At 52.8% G+C, this 20,821-nt stretch overlaps 1 protein-coding gene across 3 annotated transcripts; it reads right to left on the reverse strand.

The window, feature by feature from the left end:
- Positions 1-2,865: 2,865 nt before the first annotated feature.
- Positions 2,866-20,772, reverse strand: Endov (endonuclease V). Of its 3 annotated transcripts, XM_048429335.3 has the most exons (9): positions 20,671-20,772; positions 20,181-20,352; positions 13,791-13,925; positions 13,566-13,605; positions 12,640-12,752; positions 10,273-10,341; positions 9,847-9,975; positions 7,399-7,472; positions 2,866-6,194 (listed from the first exon to the last, which is right to left on the reverse strand). In XM_048429335.3, the coding sequence occupies exons 1-9, from the start codon at positions 20,724-20,726 to the stop codon at positions 5,969-5,971; spliced, it is 1,014 nt and encodes a 337-aa protein (XP_048285292.3). In that variant the 5' UTR covers positions 20,727-20,772; the 3' UTR covers positions 2,866-5,968. The 3 variants fall into 3 exon arrangements, with proteins under 3 accessions (XP_048285292.3, XP_048285288.2, XP_048285295.1); XM_048429331.3 differs by lacking the exon at positions 20,181-20,352 and having other exon boundaries at positions 20,671-20,747; XM_048429338.3 differs by lacking the exons at positions 20,181-20,352; positions 20,671-20,772 and adding an exon at positions 14,026-14,745.
- Positions 20,773-20,821: the final 49 nt, after the last annotated feature.

Raw genomic sequence — 20,821 nt, forward strand, 5'->3', positions numbered from 1 at the left:
TTGGGAGAGAGAGGGAGAGAGAGAGAGAGAGCGCGCACCAGCCACACATGTTCTACAACAGAAAGTTGGGCATGGTCCCTGCTTACTTTTGTCATCATTCATGAACCACACAAGTGACCTTAGTGCCAGGCAACTACATAAATCTAGGACGGTGGGCCACTAGGTTGTCCCAGAGAATGGCCACCAGAAGTGCCAAAAAGTCAAGCTCACACACGACCTTCTGATGCTAATGCCCCTGAAGGAGATGTACACCGTTTGCTTCCATTGCTGGGTTAAGGGAGAAATTAGTAACAGCTGTGGAGAAACTAAACCAGCTCCTCCCTTAAACAAGGCAACTAGGAAGCAGGAGAAACAGGAAGCTGTAACAGGTGAGACAAATACACAACTCAGCAGAGACAGACAGTGGGTCGTGAACTCATTGCAATAAGTGTGTGGGAGTGCACAGGTGTGCATGCACACTCATGGGCACACGAGCAATGGCTAACGTAAGAACAGACACCAGCTGCAGCAGCAAGAAGTCAATGGGCAACTTCTACATCTGGAGGGGAGAAAGGAACAACGTTTGCATAACCCAGGGAATGAGCGCTCAAGAGCTTGCTGCGGAGTTCAGTGCCCAGTACTCTGGTCGTCTCAGAAAGGGCTCACTCGTGGCGCCCAACAGTCTGTAATTCTGATGTGATGCGCTCTTCTAGCTCCTGAAGTACTGTACTTACACGCACATACCCACACACAGGCACACAGAATTAAAACATACTTTTTAAAGAATGAAGTAAATAATCAAAGAATATGCTAGAATAACAGTTTGCCTCTGAGAGAGACCCAGGCAAGGAGGCACCAGCTTTTCAGGGCAAGCCTTACAGAACTGTCTGACTGCCTGAACGGCGCAGGCTTACGGCTTTTGACTAGAAAAACACTATGAATGAAATTTAAACGAGTAAAAACAAAACCCAAAGCTGGGGATGTAGTTTGGTTGGTAGTGTTTGGCATGCAGAGCCTGGCTTTGATCCCAGCTCTAGTGTGGTGGCTCAGACCTGTAACCCCACCGCTAGGAGGCAGGGTGGGGGTGGGGCAGAAAGATCAAAGGCTCCAGGTCATCCCACCTGTGCTATGATGAGACCTTGTTCAAAGCAAAACAAAACCCCAACTCAAGCCCAGACTATATTCACAGCTCTCCATCAGAACCTGCTCCGGGTCCCTCTGCCTGGAGTCTGGACCCCTGCACTTTCCCTTCCCATTTCCCAGGAGACCTTAGGGACCTGGTACCACGGGTGCCTGCTCTGTGTGTGGGGGTGAGGAAGAGTCCCACTCCATCACCTCTGTGACACCCAGATGACAACCCCTTGGGCCATTCATCTGCATGTCAGTGGTGCCTCTTATTCTGTGTCTCTGCCTTTAATTAATAATTAGATAAAAGTCCTTGCTGGACCTAGTCAGGGTGGTGTGGCAGGGTTGCTGGACCGGGCTGCTATTGGAGTGGGTGGGCCAGGTGGGTGATGTTCCTCACTTCTGATACCAGATCCTTAGCTGACAGGTAGATCTGGGGGGGGGGGAGGTGGTAGTCCAGGCTGACACCCTACTGACTCTGGAGACACTAAACCCACCTCGACCAGGCACACTCAGCGTGTGAGAACAGAGGCCTTGGGCTGGAGCCCTGTACAAATTACGCACCAGGTTACAGCCCCAGAGAAAGCCCATCAAGGGCTCTTCTGAGGAGATACAATATTCCCGGAGGACTGGGTAGCAGCCAATGGGGTCTAGGGAGCAGGTGAGCTCCCCAAGTGGTCCTAAGGCGTTGAGGAAGGTCAAGGTTCCCTGCCTGACCTGCCTGATTCGTGGGTAGTGATGGCTTGGGCCTCTCTCCCCAGAGCTGGCCATGGCCAGATCATAGTGGGCCACTCCGGTTCTGACAGTGTCCACTACTCCTGTTGCCACAAGGAATGGGGATGGCCGGGGTCCTTAGTGACCCAGAGGCCAGGCTAGGTTACCTCCTCCTGGAAGCCTCTTCTCCCAGCTGCTGGACAGAGGTGAGAATGCTGGGAAGGGGCGCAGAAGCTGCAGATGAAAATGAAAATCTATTTGGATCTGACTTGAATTATTAAGAGGTTCAAGAATATCTTAGCTCTAAAGAGCTGTGGTCTGCTGAGATGGACATCACCACGGCCCTATTTTTAAGGTTCTGTGGGAAGAAGCCGAGACGCCACAGTACTTAGGGCCCCCTGACCTCAAGCACTGGTGTCTGGCCACCCCACCCCAGACTGGTCCACAGTCCATGCTCCACCTACCCTACTCCTTCAGTTTTCACCCCCCTGGCCCTTGCACCCTACTCCCCCAGTCCCCTGTAGCAGCTCAGTCTGGCAAACTCTGGGCTGGAGAGGGGGTTGGAGAACCCCACACCATTGTCACTGATGTGCAGGGCATCACAGCACTGGCCCATACACCAAGCATACAGTGGCCCTGCACTACCCCCAAGCCTGGCTGCTACCCAGTGCACTGAACTCCAGCATCTTCGCGGCACATCCCAAACCTCAATCCTGTCTCAGGCCCTGATAATGACACAGTGTCCTGAGCCCTATACTTTTGCTCCATGGTAGAGCTGCACCACTCCTAGCAGCATCTGGAAGGGCCATGCTAGTGGTTTGGGGACAGGCAGGAAAGGCTGTGATGCAGAGGTGGTGGCAGCTTCCTTTCAATTTTGGGACACATGCGGGTCCTCGGCAGGGAACTACTGAATCATTCTAGGAGGCCACCAAAGAACCATCCCATGCTGGCTGTGGCTGACCAAGACAACAGAGGTTGTCAAAGGCAGGACTCAAAGTGGGTCTGTTTCTAGTGATCTCAGGGTATAAAAAGAAAACAGCAATGAAGCAGATTCGAGACTAATTCCTTGTTACACACGTTCCCATCGCTAAAATCCAGAAGAACTTGAAACTCAACTACAAATAGCTCAATTACACATACACACCAACACAGCAACAGACTAAGGATGTGAACAGACATTTATCCCAAGATACACATGCAGCCAGAAAGTGGACAAAAGGTGCTGAAGTCATTCATCACTAGGAGAAGGCAAGTAAATTCCCATGAGGTCTCTTCCAATTCCCTGGGTGGCCAGAGTCCAAAGACACACAGTAACAAGTGCCTGAAGGTGCGGGGCTATGCCCTTTGCCCCTGGGGGTGGTGGGTTTCTTAAAAAGTGAAGCACAAGGCCACCACAGGACCCGGCACTGTACCTCCTAGGCATGTACCCACAAGAATGGAAACAGTCACAAAGGAGCTCAGCATCTAGTGTCCCTGGGACAGGCACAAGGAAAGCATCTGGGAGTTGAGGACGAGACAAACTGAATGCACAACCCCACGGAATAGTGCACAATCACAAGGAGGAGTGAACTGGGACACGTGGTACCCCACAAAGGAGCCTGGAAACAGGCAGACCCATATACACCAAGTGGGATGGCTGGGCTGGCAGATTCTCGTGGGGAAGGGTGAGGACTGGAGGTCCCTTATAACAATGAAAATGCTTTGGGGCAAACGAGGTAATAGCTGCACGAGACAATGAATCCTTTTTGTTGGCCTGTGTTGTCAGGCTGGTGGTCCTCCAGTCTCAAGTTCCCCAGTGGCTGGGCACACACAGACCACTACGCATACCCGGACTGAATATTCCAGAAGTCAGCTAGCTGTATTTAATGACTGAGCCAAAAAGATCTTCTCCCAGAACAAAGCACACCAAAGTTACCTACAAGCCGCCTTCAGGCTCCGCCCTGCACCTCACTGTGTGTTTGCACTGGCGGCCTGGAGAGCCACCCTCCCCGGGAAAATGACTACCGTGACCGTGGTGTCAGTGTGCTGGGCAGGTGTTGTGTGACTTCTGTGTGTCCCTGGGAAGGTCTCCTGTTGGAGTGGAACAGATGAGACAGAGGGGTTGCCAGGCTGGGTTCACAGCCACATTCTCGTGGCTCACAGGAGTGGGAAGAACTGCCTGCTCAAGTGAGGTGTGGACTGGGGACTCTGCAAAGTTGTTTTTCTCGTTATCTGTAAGGCTGGCCTTAAGGACTGATGGCCTCGGCCTCTGGAGCCGACTTCTCTAAGCTAACAGCTTTTCCTCACCCAAGGATACTGTGTGCTGGACCCTATGTGAAGCCCTCACCCACCCGTCCTGTGGCACCTTCCAGCTGCATGGGAGGCTGGCCAGGCCTTATTCCCCACTTGACAGCTAATCTTCATGAGGATTCTGGCCATTACAGTTTAACTCCAATCTTTTGTTTCCAACTCCCCCTGCTGCCCCCGCCCCAAAAAAATCCCCTCCACAACTCTGTCTTGACAAGGTTTGAGGAGGGAGAAATCTGGAAGAAGTTAGGAAGACAGATGGTGGGGCCAGCTGCAGGCTCTCCAGCTCTTGGCTTCCACAGGAATGCCAGGGAACGAGTGTATGTCCATGCGTGTATGTGTGCATGCACGTGTGCGTACAGTGTTTGTGACTGATGGGGAGGGCCAGTGGGGGCTGCACCTCTTGGAAACCTGCCAGTCTGGGGCACTCTGTTAGATCCAAGCCTGGGACTCTGACTCAGCAGTAGGTAGAGTGAGGCCACAGCTGGGGGGGGGGATTCCCTGGTCAAGCACACACTTCCCTTCCCACAGGCCCCCTAAAGAAGGTGGGGGATGTGGGCACCATAGGGATTACCTTCCTGCTCAGACACCATGGGTATCCCTGGTGCTCTTTCATCAGGTGTGTGGTGGGGAGGCTGCCTCTCTCTGCCACACACCTAATTTACTGGGAACTTACTGGGTGAACAGACCACGTGTATCTTCCTTAATGTCCCAAACCAAAATCCCAGGGAGTGATCCATCAAAGATCCCCATCAAAGACTGCAGCAGCCCTACACACATGGGATCTTGACAGTCACTACTACCTGGCTTAGGAGGGAGACTCAGTGACCCAGCTGAATCTAAATGGGACTGGCTGTGGCAGGAAAGCTCGCCCTGCTGTCCTTCCTCCACCACTGGCCTCGGTCCATCCTGACACCCCACGGGTGTAGGATTTGGCAGCTAGTCTAGCACATCACCCATCACCTCTCCTCCAGGAAGTCTGGGGATTAGGGTGCAGGCAGAAGACATGTTACAGGTATGTTACCTCTGTGTTCCACCTCAGCTGCCACTCTAGTGAACCTGGAGTGTATGTGTATGTACGTGTGTGTGTGTGTGTGTGTGTGTGTGTGTGTGTGAGAGAGAGAGAGAGAGAGAGAGAGAGAGAACAGGGTGCTGGAGTTGAGCTTCTGGTGAGCCTCCTCTGAGGCCTGCCGCAGCCACCACTCCAGGCCCACCCAGGGAAGACTCCACCGGCCTAGAACAGACCTGCTTTCTTGGTGGGATGAGATTTTGACGCTCCCTCTGGTGAGAGGGTGGCAGGAAGAGGAGTGAGGAGCTGAGCCTGGGGCTTTCTCACCATGGGCCTCAACCGGCTTCCCATCTGGCACCCTCTGTGGAGCTGACTCCCCAACACCCACTCTTGAGCCTGCTCCAGGCTTGAGGCTTTCCCACTGCAGGTCCCTCAAGCTCAGCATCAGGCTTAAGGACAGGCAACTTGGGGGTTGCTGTCTGGTTATGCGTACTGAAGGACAGTCTGTGGCCAGGATGGTGATGGAAGTCAGAGCCAAGTCAGAATCAGGTCTGTATGCCAGGGGGACGGTCAGAGTTGCAGGTGTTGGCACAGGATGACAATCTCAGGGCCTCTGGGTACCTGGAGCTCCTGTGTACTCTGTGTGTGTTTCCTGGTCTGAAATGTTGTCCTGTTGGAGCATGGTGACCACACTGACCAGCCAGGGATGGAGGCGGCTGGACAGCCATGGGCCCAACGTAGACTGTGCCTGCTGCGTCCTTCTGGGGATTCGGTTGCTGTTGCCTCTGGCAGGGGGGCCTGGTGCTCAACCTGTGGCTGTGGGTGAGGTTTCCACAGCTCCTAGAGATCATCTTCTCAGGGTGGTGACTGTAACCAGGCTGGAAGAGGCCAGAGGTCTGAGTCTTCATGACGTCCAGTTCCCTCTGACTGCTGAGCTTTCGGCTGCTCCTGGAAGCCTGGCTGGGGATCTTTTGGGTCCGTGCTGGGGCCTCTATCAGAGTCCTTGGGGGGCCTGCCTTGATCAGCAGGTGATCCTGGGCTACCTTTGGGGCATGCCTTTGGCCTCTGCTCCTTCTGGCTCCTGGTAATGACACCAAGAAACAGGTAACATAAAAAGCCAGGCGTGTCAGAAGTTCCCTTGCTGAAGGGCAGACAGTCGTTAGTTGGACAGGTCCACTCTGCCCTCAGGCTGGCCGAGCTCAACTGTGAAGCCGGGAGTTGGCCCAGCTGCCCATTCCCTCAGTTCTCAAAGAGCTTCATGGGCTCAGGAACAGTCACCAGCTACAGGGGAATGAGCACGAGGGGGCATCCTCAACTACTCATGCACCACTCAAGACGGGGCCGCTGCCACCTGGGACTGAGGAGCACCAGAGTCAGGGACCAAAACTGAAGCTGCCAGATGCACCATGCTCTGTGGCTGATGCCCTGTGCCTCAGCTTCCTAACCCATGAAATGGGACCACAGTGCCTGTTTCTTGACAAGGCTTCCCTGAGGTCTGCTCTAGTAATAGCAGTTTGTGTAAAGAATTCATGACAGCCCTAAGTCCACAGCTGAGACTGCCGGCTAAAACAGTCTCACTGTCTCAAAACTTGAAGGACAAGAGCTTCCGCGAGGGGGAGACAGCCATGTGAGGGAATGTTGTAAAGAGATGTGTCTGACGCTAGGGACCATATCCTTTCTGAGGAGACCTGGCCTGCACCCCTGGACAGATGAAGTGGACCAGAAGAGGCTAGGCAGCTGTACCGAATGGTTCATGTCAACTTGACAGCCTCGACTGAGAAAATGCTGCCTTAAGATCTGGCTGTGGAACATTTTCTTAATTAGTGATTGATGGGAGAGGACCCAGCCCATTGTGGCTGGTGGTCCTGGGTTCTGTAAGAAAGCAGGCTGAGTAAGCCATGATGAGCAAGCCAGTGAGCAGCTCCTCTCCAGCTGAAGCAGTTTCTCCCCTGCTGTGACTTCCTCCAACCATGAACAGTGACAGGGAAGTGTAAGCCAAATAAACCTTCTCCTCCCAACTTGCTTTTGGCGTGGTGTTTCTTCACAGCAGCAGAAACCCTAACTAGGACAGCAGCCGTGTTTGGAGGTGGGCCTTGAGCCAGCTGAGCCACATGAGTGGGGTTTCTTGAGGGTTCCCACTAGGTTTGAGGTCTATTTTCCTTCAAGGGACCTCTTCCTATGTCCCCTGCCAGTACTAGTCTCATACTGCTGCCCTGAGCTACAAGCAGCATCAAGGACAAGTGGGGCTCACACAGGACCACTGCGGACATCCTTCCCACACTTACCTCTCCTGCCTTTGTGCAGGAGACCCAGGGTGTCCTAGAGTCCTTCGGATGTACTCTCGGGAGCGGATGTCAGCCTGGAAGACACACAGAGCTGTGGCCAGGCCCTGGGCACATCTCCCCATCCCCAACTGCTGGGAGCAATTCATGCCCTTCCAGAGGCAGTGCATACAGGCCCGTCATGTCCTGTGGGGACATCAGCCCCACCAGTGTGCAGCTGACAGAAATGCTGAGATCCTCGGGGCTGAGGGTCCTGGCTCCTCCCAGCATCAGCTGACTGGCTGGTGAGCCCTGGGTCCAGAGCCTCTAAACTCTGCTAAACCCTCTTCTCTGACTCACAGTCCAGGTGTCTGTCTTCTCTGTCTGTCCTTCTGATGGGTGTCAGCTGTGACACCTGCCCATCTACAGATCATCTGACAAGTTACCATAATAAAAAAGGACTGTGGGCCACAGGTATGGGTATATAGTGGAACTCAGGCTGAATACACAACCCGTCCCTGTCACCTGTAAGGGTCTGGCCTCAGGAAGTCCCTGATCTCAGCTCAGATGGGTTTAGCTTAGCTTTGGGACTACATGACCCACAGATAGCAACAGCTAATCCTGAAGACAGCGCCTCTTCAGCTAAGGGAAGTAGGCCGTGGGCGGTGGGACATCCTGATGGCACAGGATGGACCAGAGTTACAGTGGAACTCTGGGAAACAAGGAATGCAGCAGAGCCTGAAACTAACAGCCTTACTGGGTGGCAGCAGAGTCTGGGTATGGACTAGAGCAGAGGGAAGGCAGGCCCCAGAGACTAGCACTGAACCTTTCTTGGAGAACTTTGGGGAGGTGAAATTGTAGGAAGGAGAACCCTGCTGAGAGGCCAGTGGAAAGAAGAGAAGCCAAGATCCACAGTCAGTCCTGCTGGGCTTATTCCCTTCCCCCCACCAGTTTGGGCCCCCAGGGTAGGCAGCCATGTGTTTGCTCTGTGTGCACCCAGGGTTGGGCAGGCTCCTGTGCTAGGCATGCTCTGGTTTCCAGTATTCAAGGAGCGTTGCAGGAGGCTCGCCCCTTACCTGCTAGGGCAGAAACCACTGTAACTCGAGGAAAAGCATGGTCAAAACCTGAGGCCGGCAAAGCAGGTCTGGGACTGCATAACACAGGGCTGTGTGTCCTAAGGGAGGGTCAGTGGCTTTCTCTCTTTAGACCACAGAGATGGAAGGGGAAAGGCTTCCTGGGACTAGGGTCAGGACTCACAGGTTTGAGAGACCATTGCACCTGTAACCAAAGTAACACCCTAGATGAGGGAGGGCTGAGGTGAGCTAGGCTGAAAAGGGTCTTCCCTGGGGAATGCCAACAGCTCACTCTTTCTCAGAGGCCACCTATCCTGCCTTTCCAGGAGCAGGGTTCAGCACCACAGGAGACATAGCCTGCTGCTGCCACCTAGAGGCAATCCTATGCACCTGTAGCTCGGCTGCTCTCCCTCAGGACAGAGTACAGTCTGCAGCCTGGACCTCACAGCCTCCTGAGGGTGCGGAGCTGTGGCCTGAAAAACTGTCTTATAGCTGATGGAGACAGTAGCTTCTTGGAGTCCCTTGTTGGTAAGGCTTCCTGCCTCCTGACTCTGGCTGAGTTGCTTGAACATCAAATTCCTCCCGACCCGGGGCTTTTGCTAGTGTCTTTCCAGAGCCCAGACTGTCCTACTCTAAAAAGTGGTTTTTCCAGCCAGGTGGTGATGGCACACACTTTTAATCCAAGCACTTGGGAGGCAGGGGCAGGCAGATTTCTGTGAGTTCAAGGCCAGCCTGATCTACAGAGATAGTTTCAGGACAGCCAAAACTACACAGAGAAATCCTGTCTCGAAAAACTCCAAAAAAGAAAAGGGTGGAGCTTTTCCTGGGTCCTCGACTACAGGCCACTGTTGGACAGGCACTGGTACGCGATGGGTGACACAGACGGTGACCTGCATGATGCTCTCCTGCAGCCTGAAATGACTGGCTATCAGAGTGCTGAGCCTCTGGGGCCCCGACAGCAACATGGGTGATGGGTACCTGGCAGAGCCATGCCCTGGGGTCCATCCTAATTGGTGTTCTTGTCACCAGCACAAGCCTCTTCAATGCAGCTATAGAAGGACGCTGTGAGAGCCTCTGGCTAAGGGGCTGCTCCCCACTGGTCCTGCCTGAGATGTGCTAGCTTTGGAAAGAGAAGCTGCTCTGTTTGCACTACTGTGCCAGGTGTAGGAGGCTCAGCAAGGCAGAAGCAGGCACAGTGGCAAGAATTCCCAAGGGAAACAACGTCTGCCCTACACTCTTGCCTTCAGTGTCCAGTTAGCTCCACTAGGCTCTACCTAGGGGCTTAGGGACCTGTCCTCAGATCCCTGCAGAGACCCACCCCAGGTCCTCAGATCCCTGCAGAGACCCACCCCAGGTGAGACTGGGTGGCAGTGTCAATCCCCCACTCCCGTCCCCATACCTGGCGTATGGGCTCTGGGATCCGGAACCTACAGCAGCAGTGGGTCAGACGCACAGCGACCTCCAGGCTTATTCTGTGGCCCACAGAGACATAGAGGGGCTTGGTGCTGTGGTCATGGCTCTTCAGGGCCTGTGGGTGGGAAGAGGTCAAGCATGGCTGGGGCTCATTCCTGTGGAGCAGGACCAGTCTTAGGGGGGAGGTTCTGAGTATGTCCTGGGTGGCAGGAAAGAGCTCACAGGGGGGCAGGCATCTCCAGGTGGCACGCGGGGTGAGTGTAGCCGGAGGAGGACATGACACAGTGTACCCTGGTTGGTGGTAGGACATGTAGAGGACAGGGTTCGGCCTGCACAAATACATGTGTGCAGGAGCTGCCTTGTGGCTAGTGGACACCGAGTCTGGACAGGGCACAGCCTTTGGGCCACTCACCATTCCCAGGACAGTCCCAGAGTTGCCCATCAGAGGAAATGTGTCTCCCCCAGCCTGAAGGAGTACAATCTGGGAAATGGAGAGAATATTATAAAAATATCCCTTTAAAAGGGTGAATAACAGGCTTGCTAGTGCACACCTTTAATCTCTGCACTAAACAGGCAGAGAAACAGATCTCTGTGAGTTCAAGACCAAACTCAGCTACATATTGAGACCCTGTCTCAAAAACAAACAGCCAAGTGGTAGTTGCACACACTTTTAATACTGGCACTCAGAGTTTAGGAAGGCAGAGGCAGGTGGATCTCTGTGAGTTTGAGGCCAGCCCGGTCCACAAAGCAAGTTCCAGTACAGTCAAGGCTACACAGAGAAACCCTGTCTGGAAAAACCCAAACCAAACAAATCCCAAACAAAAGTGCAGGTAGGTTCGAGTATGTCGTCCTCAGGAACATCGTTTTCCTCCTCTGAGAAGGAGTCTCCTTTGGCCTGGAGCTCACCAAGGAACCTCCTTTCTCTGCCTCTCTGGAGCTGGGATAACAAGCAGGGGCCACAAGCTCAGCACTTTTCATGTAGCTAATGAGAATCAATCTCAAGTGTCTGTGTTTAAGACAAGCACTTCACTGTCTGAGCCATCCCCTCAACCTCCATCCCTTCTGAAATGACTGAGGGCAAGTGTCATTCTTTAGAAGGTTACATTTAGAATTCTATATATGTGTGTGTCGGTGTGGGGTGTGTGTGTGCACGTGAGCACAGGTGCCCATAGAGGCCAGAGGCATCAGATTGCCTGGAGCTGGAATTACATGTGGTTGTCAGCTAAGCAACACAGGAACTGGGAACCCAACTTGGGGCCTCTGCAAGAGCAGTGCATTTTGTTTTGTCCCTTCTTGTTGTAGGAGGGCCTTCTGTATTTCTGCTGCTTTCATAATTGGTTAAATAAAGAGACTGTTTTGGCCCTTGATAGGACAGCAGTTTAGATAGGCGGAGTAGACAGAACAGAATGCTGGGAGAAAAAGCAGAGTCAGACAGACGCCATGGAGCCAGCCACCAGGTCAGACATGCTGAATCTTTCCCGGTAAGCCACCACCTCATGGTGCTACACAGATTATTAGAAATGGGTTAATCAAGATGTGAGAATTAGCCAATAAGAAGCTAGAGCTAATGGGCCAGGCAGTGTTTAAATGAATACAATTTGTGTGTTGTTATTTCGGGTGTAAAGCTAGCCGTGCGGGAGCGGGGCGGGACGAAAAGCAGGCCTGCTCGCCTCATCACTACACTTTCTCTCTCTTAGATAGAGTTTCTCTGCGTATCTGGAACTCCCTGTAGACCAGGCTGGCCTCAAACTCACAGAGAGCTGCCTGCCTCTGTTTCCTGGGATTAAAAGATGGTGCCACAACCGCCCAGCCCAAGCAGTACATTATTTTTAACCACTGAGCCATCTCTCCAGCCCAGCAAACTCATTTAAAAATCTAAGCAGTGAGAAGAGGGCCTCACTTTGTCTAGGAGTAACAAGTTTACACCTCAGAGGCAGCATTGAGTATGTTGCCAACTGTGCTGAGGTCATGGCATGAGGTTCCATCTACCCTGGTAACTGGGGCTTAGAGAAGGGGTTGTGGTTTCCCAAGGCCCCCAAAAGGCAGGTGCCCCTGAGCACAGCAGTGCATGTCCAGGCTAAAGCTGCCATCTGCTGGGTGCTTCCCTCCAGCTAGGGATCTGGCACAAGCCAACTCAGCCCTTTCCCTTCCATCCAGTGATCAGGCTGCCACGAGTAGGACCTGGGCTTTCCCCACTGCACCAGCTCAGCTCTCGACAGGCTCCTGAGAGCTAGGAGAGATGCGGGTCTCAGCTCTTGTCACTTGCCCAGTGGGATAAACATTATGTCAATGGCTTCCTCTGGGTGAGGATGGCACACCTGCAATGCCAGTTCTGGGGGGAGGGGGATGGCGAAGTAGAGGCAGAGTAAGGGCCAGAGTCAGGCACCACAGCAGGCTGACTGTGAACACCATGGGAGGGAACAAGGTGGTGAGGATGAGATGGGAAACCCTGGAAATCCTGTCCCCAGGAACTGGAGCGCATGGCCCTGCCTGAATGCTGCAATGGCAGAGACAAGGAAGAGGGGGGCCAAACATGGTGGGAGGCGCCCAGCAAGCTTCAGAGGGCTGTGAGCCACTGCTAGATGAACTGCCCATAGGCAGATGGAAGGAAGTTCCCAGGGAAAGGGGGATCTTCTGGGCAAGAAAGCAGGGATGTGAGGACTGTGCTAGCAGGCCAGGTTAGAGCTGAGTACCCCCAGGAGGTGGCCAAGCCATGGGCACAATCCCCAGGGCTAATGGGCACACTGGCTGACTCCCAGGAGTCCAAGGCCCTCCTCACCTTCTCCTTGTGCACGGAATTGTTCTCTAGCCCGTCCACCTGCAGGAGCTTCTTTGCTACCCCAATGCAGGGCAGATCTGTAAGGACACCAAGGTGGCAGGCCACTCCAAAGCCTGCAAGGGACCAAGGGAGTGAGCTAGATGGTGGGGATGAGACAGGGAACCAACCAGAATCTCTCATCCATAGACAACAGACTCGTGAGTGGGAGCCAAGCTGACCGGACTATAAATGAGGCTCTGCTCTGATCACATGGGTGCTAAGGATGGGGTGGAGGAAAACTCCTTCCTCCACCAGGTAACTATGGCACATTCTCCTAACCCTTCACCCTCTTCCATCTGCCGCTCTTCTCAGGCCTCTGTGCCTGTCCCCTATGGTCTGGGTCCTGTCAGGTGGCCTGGACAGCAGTGACTGGGGACATACACCCCAAAAGGCTTAAGTGGCTGATCTGTGAGTCTACCACTAAATAAGGGACCTTTATTATACTCCATTCTGAGCTGGTGTGGGACTAGTTTATTGTAACCTATAACAGTTGTTTGGCCCAGAACTGGTGTCCAGATTAGCATGGATTTATCTTTTGGCTTGGGCCCATGGTTTCTAGCCACACCCCTATCATTCCTGCCGGCTAGGAAGGCAATCCCTTTCTCATGCCCCACTTGGGAGTGCTACTGTAACCTTCAGCCCACAGTGCCCTGGCAAGGACAGGGACAAAGCCTGACTGGCAGCTCAGGGCTGGTGTGGGAATAGAGCGATCCTGAGCTCAGTCCTGTGACTCTTTATGGTCACTAGGCCAACCTAGATGCGGTACTAGGGATGGACCAGTGTAGGGCACTGTGGAGGGAAGCAGGTGGGTGACAGCAGGGGCTCTCCTGGGGGAAACACCCTACTCTCCCACAGCACCCTCTCTGACCCTCCTTCAGGAGGATTACCTCGTTGGTGAAGTACCCCGTTTCCATCCACAAGAAGGACCTACAGAGTCACAGAGGAGTCAGTCAGCCGGGCTGTTGCCAGGGCAGCAAGAAGGGGAGATGACTACAGACAGCTCTCATTCCCTCCTTCTATGGGAGGCAGTGGCCTGAGGGGACCCCCTACCACCACCACCACCACCACCAAGCACAAGCCGAGGGGTTCTCCTGACCTTAGGAAGCACCTACCTGGGGCATGAAGTCTGGCTCCTTCTCCTGCAGCCACTGTACCAACTTCACCAGGAAGGGTACCTCTCGGAAGGCCAGGAAGCCTGACACATAGGGGGCCTTCAGGCGAACCATGCGGCTGTCCTCATACACCACCTGACAGCAAGGCCCATAGGTACAGGTTGGACATTGGTTGCAACCACCTGTTCCACTTCAACCCTCTGCCTCCTACCCATAGCTCCCATGTCAGCCTTACCTGTGACCAGGATGAGACCAGGTTTAAAAGTCGGGACCTGCAACTGGGTGGTGGGGAGTCAACTTAAATTTCATCTTCAGGTACTTGTTTGGGACCTGGCATGGATGAGGAACCCCTCATCACCTAGTGTACATGGGAATACCTATAGGCTATAGTATGTATGAGGAGCAACATCATCCCTGAGTCTCATCTGTTTCTGGAGCTTGGCTGAGGTGATGGCCAGCCTCAGGCCTACCTGCCCCTCATACTCCTGGCTCATTCCTTGTCAGCGTGAGCTGACCACCTGCATGGATGTTGGAGGCTCAGAGTAGAAGTCCCTGGGAGAGTAGGCTGTGGACCTGGGCAGTACTGTTCACCTCAGAAGAACCATGCGGAAAGGCCAGGCAAGTAGGACAGGAGCCTGTAGAGTCAAGGAAGCTGCAAAAACAGAGCCCCAGAGAGTGGGGGCTCAGGAAGACAAACAGGCTGAACCTGATACATGCTGTACGGCACTCAGGACAGTAGCTCCTGTGCATTCTATGAGGAAACGGAAGATCCCAGAGCGCTTTGTAAAGAGCAGCTCCCTTTCTTAGGTCTTCTCTAGCAAAAACACTGATTTCCAAACTAAAAGCCCCTATGGGCACCAAAAGGCAGCCGGCTAAAACCCAAGGGAGCACTACGGGGCTCAGGATAGGGCTCTGTACACAGCACAAGGTGACAAAACGCCTGACTGTGGGCCTCCATCAGACTCACTGGCCTGCCCTGGAGACCCACTCCTACTGTGTCCATGTTCTCCTTAACCCTCCCCAGCCCAGGCTCTTGATGAAAACTTCCACATCACAATTCCCATGGACCTTGAGGCTGGATCTGTATACCCAAGTGCACCTAGAGAACCGGCCACTGGGTGATGGGGCTTGAACTCCTAACATTTTTAACAATGGCTCCAAGTGGGGCATTCACTCAGACTCTGACTCGGCCAGCACAGAGGGAGACAAAATGCAGCCTGTAGATCCCAGTCCCAACCAACAGATACATCTGCAATACTCCTGCACCTAGGGCTCTGGAACCTGTAACACGCTCCTGCACCTAGGGCTCTGGGACCTGTAACACGCTCCAACACCTAGGGCTCTGGGACCTGTAACACGCTCCTGCACCTAGGGCTCTGGGACCTGTAACACGCTCCTGCACCTAGGGCTCTGGGACCTGTAACACGCTCCTGCACCTAAGGCTCTGGGACCTGTAACACGCTCCTGCACCTAGGGCTCTAGGACCTGTAACATGCTCCTGCACCTCGTGTGGGATTCCACTCTGTATGCTATGAATATGTTTTATTACTATTGATTATTAAAGAAGCTCTTTTGGCCAATGACTTGGTAGAATAAAGCCAGGCGGGAAATCCGAACAGAGATAGAGAGAAAGTAGGTGGAATGAGGGAGACATTATGTAGTTACTGAAGGAGAAAGATGGATGCCAGGTACCAGTCAGAACCTTACCAGTAGGCCACACCCTCACGGTGATTCACAGATGAATAGAAATGGGTTAAGATATAAGAGTTAGCTAAAAATATGCATGAACTATTGGCTAAACAGTGTTGCAATTAATACTGTTTCTGTGTGGTTATTCGTATCCGGGCGCCTGGGAAACGAACGAGCAGTCTCCGCCTACATGCACCAAAGGCTCCGGAACCACCATGGAAGAGGGGGTAGGAAGACTGTAAGAGTCAGAGGAACAGGCATCTGCTGTGAGACTGTGTCTCCTAGAAATGCCAGAACCTGGAGTCCTAAATTCTCACCATCATGGCTGCCTAAGTGACCTGAACATGAACAACACCAACGGACATGCTAACTTGGATGGGGAAAGCTCAGGTGGCCTCAACCCTAGACAAAGAACTGCAGGCAACTGAGGAGCACTGAGAGCAGGAGAAAGTCTTCCCCAGGGAAGAGCACACCAGTGGGCTAAACAAACAGGCAAACCCTGAAGTCATACACATAGAAGTGACATTATACAGAGAGCAGAAAAGAGGGATGGAGGCCTGGAGGGAGGAAAAGGAAAGGGGAAAATTTGTGATTACAGTGTAATATCAAAAATTAATTAAGAGAAAATGCTAACAGAAAGAGCGAGAGAAAGAGAGAGAGAGAGGGTTTCTCTGTAGCTTTGGAGACCGTCCTGAAACTTGCTCTGTAGACCAGGCTGGCCTCAAACTCAGAGACCCACCTGTCTCTACTTCCTAAGTGCTGGGATTAAAGCTTTGTGCTACCACTGCCTGGCCGCTATCAGTGTCTTAAGCTGCACTTAGACAAATACGTGTTGATATGAGATGAATCCACAAGCCTAATTGCACTGGGGTGGACTCTAATTGCTGGACTGTGTTTAGCTCCGGGTTCGAGGTGCAGAAGATGGATCCTGCTCACAGCATCACTAGGGGCCACCAGCAAATGAGGCAGCATAAACTATTGTGGTCCTGAGAATACAGCAAACAGGAAGGAGACAAGAGTAGAAGGGCAGGGAAGGCACCTTCCTTCTATGTGTGCTGTGTGGATGATGAGTGAATATCAAAGAAATCTCTTTTCCTGTGGAAAAGGACACAGTGGCTACAGAAGACCAGCCGTGGGGGGGGGGGGGCTGTCCCATAAGGCTGCCACCTGTCAAGAATGCTGAGTAAAGAATTCCTGACTGTAAAGGTGGACCGTTAATTCTCCAACCAAGCTTTGCTTATGGGAAAACGACTGTGGGAGACAGCTTTCCCCGGGAAATGGGCTGTGGCTCTGGAACTGTGTTTAGTGGCATTACTGTGATACACTTTACATTTTACAAAACTCATCGGTAAAGTGTGTGCGTCAGTGAGTTTTGACGCTTTTACTAACATTCTAATCTAATTTTAAATATATTTTTATTGTATGAGTGTTCTGTCTGCATGTCTGTAAACATATCATGTGTGTGGTGCCCATGAAGGCCAGAGAGGGCCATGGAATCCCCTAGAAATGGAGTTACAGACAGTTGTGAGATGCCATGTGGGTGCTGAGCACTGTGCCCAGGTCATCTGTAAAAGTAAGTGCTCTTAACTGCTGAGCAATCTCTCCAGCCCCATACTCTGAGTTTAGAACATTTCCTCCACCCTACACATCATCTGGTCCTAGACAGCAGCTACACCCCATGCAAACCATGCTCAGCTTTAGTGTGATCAACTTTGGTTAGACTTAAAATTCCTTATGAGGGGCTGGAGAGATAGCTTAACGGCTCAGAGCACTGGGTGCTCTTCCAGAGGTCCTGGGTTCAACTCTCAGCACCCACACGGAGGCTCAAAACTGTCTTATAGAACAACCACAATGTTCTATAATATACTCCAGTTTCAGGAATCAAATACCCTCTTCTGGCTTCCATGGACGTCAGGCCTCCGTGAACATCAGGGGTGCACATAGTTCACAGACATACACATAGACAAAATACACATATAATAATAAAATATCATGCAGGAGACAACCTCTGGGTATATCTGTGAGAATGTTTTCGGTGAGGAGCAACTCACGAAGAATGACCCACCCTGAAAGTGGGCAGCACCATTCCACGGTCTGGGTCTGGAACTGAATAGAGAGCCAGCGCTAAGCAGCAATGTTACATTTTCTCTGCTTCTTTATTACTGTGAGCAAGCATCATGCGCCTGCCACAGGGGACTGAATCTCAAACCCTGAGCAAAATAAATCCATAAGTGGTTCTGTCATATCTAAGTAACTGATATGCTCAGGTAACCATGGATCTACATCCTTTAGGAGCGTGTCTATGCAATCAACAGCTCCACACACTTCCAGGTGAGTCATGGTCAAGCAACTGGGAACCACCAGGCCACACTCTTCCAATACCCTTCCCTGACTTAAGGCTACAAGAAGCAAATGCTAACTGGACGCCCAGACGCAGGGGCTCTGCTCAGCGCTGGGTTACAACACATCTGTGGAATACCACTGCCCCAGAACCCTCAGAAGGGGAGCTGGAACCCTGCCTGGTGGGCTCCACACAGGAGGCAAACATGACAGCATGTGCCCTGAACAGGGCTTAGGGCTCGAGTCAGGGTGCTGAAGTCTGCAGGGGGAGAGTTGAAGATGGGGTTCTGTGCCAACTGCTTCCCACACAACTTATACACATTAAGGGTTGGCATTAGTACCATCGCCTTCTGTTGCTCTGATAAAATGCTCCGCTCGAAGCAACTTGGGGAGCAAAGGGCTGATTTCACCTTACACCTTCAAGTCACAGTCCACCACTGAGGGAAGTCAGAGTGGGAACTCAAGGTGAACTGAAGCAGAATCATGGAGGATGCTGCTTCCTTGCTCATTCAGCTCTTTCCAGTCTAGGCCCATCTGCCTAGGGACAGTGCTGCCCACAGTGGGCTGGTCCCTCACCTCAATAATCCGTCAAGGCAATCTCTTACAGACATGGCCATAGGTCAATCTGATTGAAGCAGTTCTACCAAAGCATCCTCTTCCAGGTGACAATAAAAACTAACCAGGACGATCCCTCTCACAAGGTCAGAGGGGAAGAAAAAGAGGCCCAAGGGGTAGAGTGGGGACAGCAGACCCAGAGTATCCACAGGAGCTGCCTAGTGCTGGTGTCTCTGTTCTTACCCTGCACTCTTAGAGAACAGTCAGGGACCCACAGGGACATGAGCCCCAGGTCCTCCTCACTACACACCCTACTCCAAGGGCAGTAGGCACTCTGCATTTGTGTTGAGATGGACTTAGAGGCCATCAGGGCTGAAGGCACAAAGCCAGAGTCAGGAAGTGTCTAGGGCTTCTGGAGGAGAGGTGATGGGATGGCTAAGGCTGGGGTGTAACCAAGGCTTCCTGAGATGCTGAGTGTGGATGAACCACAGGCTGACTGCTCATGTGTGCATACACATGATCTATGTAGACAGAATCTGATAAACCACAGGCTGACTGCTCATGTGTGTATAAACACATGATCTATGTAGAGAGGATCTGAGTGTCTTCTATATACCAGGGCAAGTCCTGGCATCAGAATTTACACTCTGGAGAGGGGAAAGGCTAAGTTCACTTCGGTATGTCGGAGCTGAGAGGGTCAGGGTTGCTATGGTTTTAAAATTTAACCTACAAGGTGACTGAATTAAGTGGGGAGCATTGGGAGGACACAGAATCCAGAAGTCTCATGAGACCTCAGTCTCACTTGATTCCCTGATCTAGAACTTACGGCCTTCACAACTCTGAGAAACACTCTTGTTTACACGCTACCCAGCCTGACGTGTTCTGGTCTATCAGGCAGAGACTGTCAAAGGACACAGAGACACAACTCTAGTGTTGTCGGATGAAGGCTAATAAAGTTCACATTTGCTAATGGGACGTTGAGGCCTGTTTTGCGCTGTTCCCTGCTTGATGTGACCCTGTTTGTGCACCTTCCACCACGGCTCTCAGTCACTCCTAAATGCTATTCCTCATAGCTTTAAGTCCCCCAGCAGGGTTCCGATGGCCTTTCATGCCTGCTCTCCTAGAGTGGTCCTCACCTGGCCGACTCCAACTTCCTGAAGAGCCCAGTTTAGACAGTACTTACTCTAACGAGCCTCCTTCATCATAGGAAGGCTGAGACTTCCTGCTTGGGCAACCTGTGGTGCGTGCTGTGGGCCACTGAGGTGAGCAACCCAGGACACCCAGACTTAGAATTGACTGTTGATCCTCAAGAAATGTTTTTATTTGTGTAGATATGTGTGGGCCTGTGGGAGTTTGTATACACCACAAACATGCTGGAGCCCACAGGGGCCAGAAGTCAGTTCAGATCTTCTGGAGCTGGAGTTAAGTGTAGTTGGGGGCAGCCCGATGTGGGAACTGGAAATGAACCTGGATCCTCTACTAGAACAGTGTTCCCTCTTAGCTGCTGACCATCCCACCAACCCTCTGTCCACTGATTCTTCAAAGTTACACTATTTCCTGAGGTTTTAGCCTTTTAAAAATACACTGCAACCTATACATTAAATTCTATAAATGAAAAGGCAGTGTATTGATCCCTTAGCATGTTCGAGGTCCTGCGTCGGCTTTAGCATCAAAAATTTAAAAAGATTCTAAAAAACTCACAGGGCGCGGGGGTGGAGAAGAAAACTTTTACAAAATTGCACCCAGGCTCTGATCGCTGTCTCGGGATCCAGTCCCCTTGGGCGCGCAGCCTACGAGTGCGGTTACCTTGAGCTCTGGGTAGCTCAGCACCACGAGGGAAGCGCAGGCCCGGGAGCTCTCCCCGTTTACGAAGGACACGTCCACGCCCCCGACCCTCTGCAGGCCCGAGAAGGTGGGGTCCCGCTGCCAGGCCTCCGTGTCCCGGGCCACCACGCGCGTCTTCAGCCGGGCTTGTTCCCTAGCGGGGCACAAACATCGAAACGGGCTCAGGGCCCTCGGGACATCCCGACCCTCGGAGCATCTCCCTCCAGTCCACCCCAATCTCCTTTCTGGCCATCAAGCCAGTATGAAAGGGGGAAAGCGCTCCGCGACCCGACGTGCGGACCGGAAACGCGGGCCGCGCCCACAAGGCAGGAGGCAACTTCCGGCAGCCCGGGCCGGGCCAGGCCTGCGGTGCAGCCCCGGTGTTGGGTTTCACAGCTGCACAGGGGCTGTGAGGCCGGAAAGCCATTAGAGAAGCCACCCGCGTGACTACTGCGGGACCCGACCCAATTACCGTTCCCAGAGCAACAGGGTTTCCTCTGGCGGCCGTGCCGCGGCCTCGAGCGCCATGGTTGGGCCCCGGAGCCTGTCGTGACGTCACTTCCCGAGCGCCCAGCGCGGAGCCGTTAGCCTTCGTCGCCGCGTTCGTCGCGTCAACTGTGGTG

The sequence above is a fragment of the Myodes glareolus genome, chromosome 9, assembly GCF_982192425.1.
Source record: "Myodes glareolus chromosome 9, mMyoGla1.1, whole genome shotgun sequence".
NCBI classification, from domain to species: domain Eukaryota; kingdom Metazoa; phylum Chordata; class Mammalia; order Rodentia; family Cricetidae; genus Myodes; species Myodes glareolus.

Bases quoted from the DNA above. Each gene is read 5' to 3' on its own strand.
- Endov (XM_048429335.3), bottom strand. From the start codon at position 20,726: ATGGCGCTCGAGGCCGCGGCACGGCCGCCAGAGGAAACCCTGTTGCTC. The intron at 13,926-20,180 runs GTAACCGCACTC...CCTTGCTGTCAG, and splicing joins TGAGCTACCCAGAGCTCAAG to GTGGTGTATGAGGACAGCCG. The intron at 9,976-10,272 runs GTGAGTGGCCCA...TCCCACCCACAG, and splicing joins CTGGGACTGTCCTGGGAATG to GCCCTGAAGAGCCATGACCA.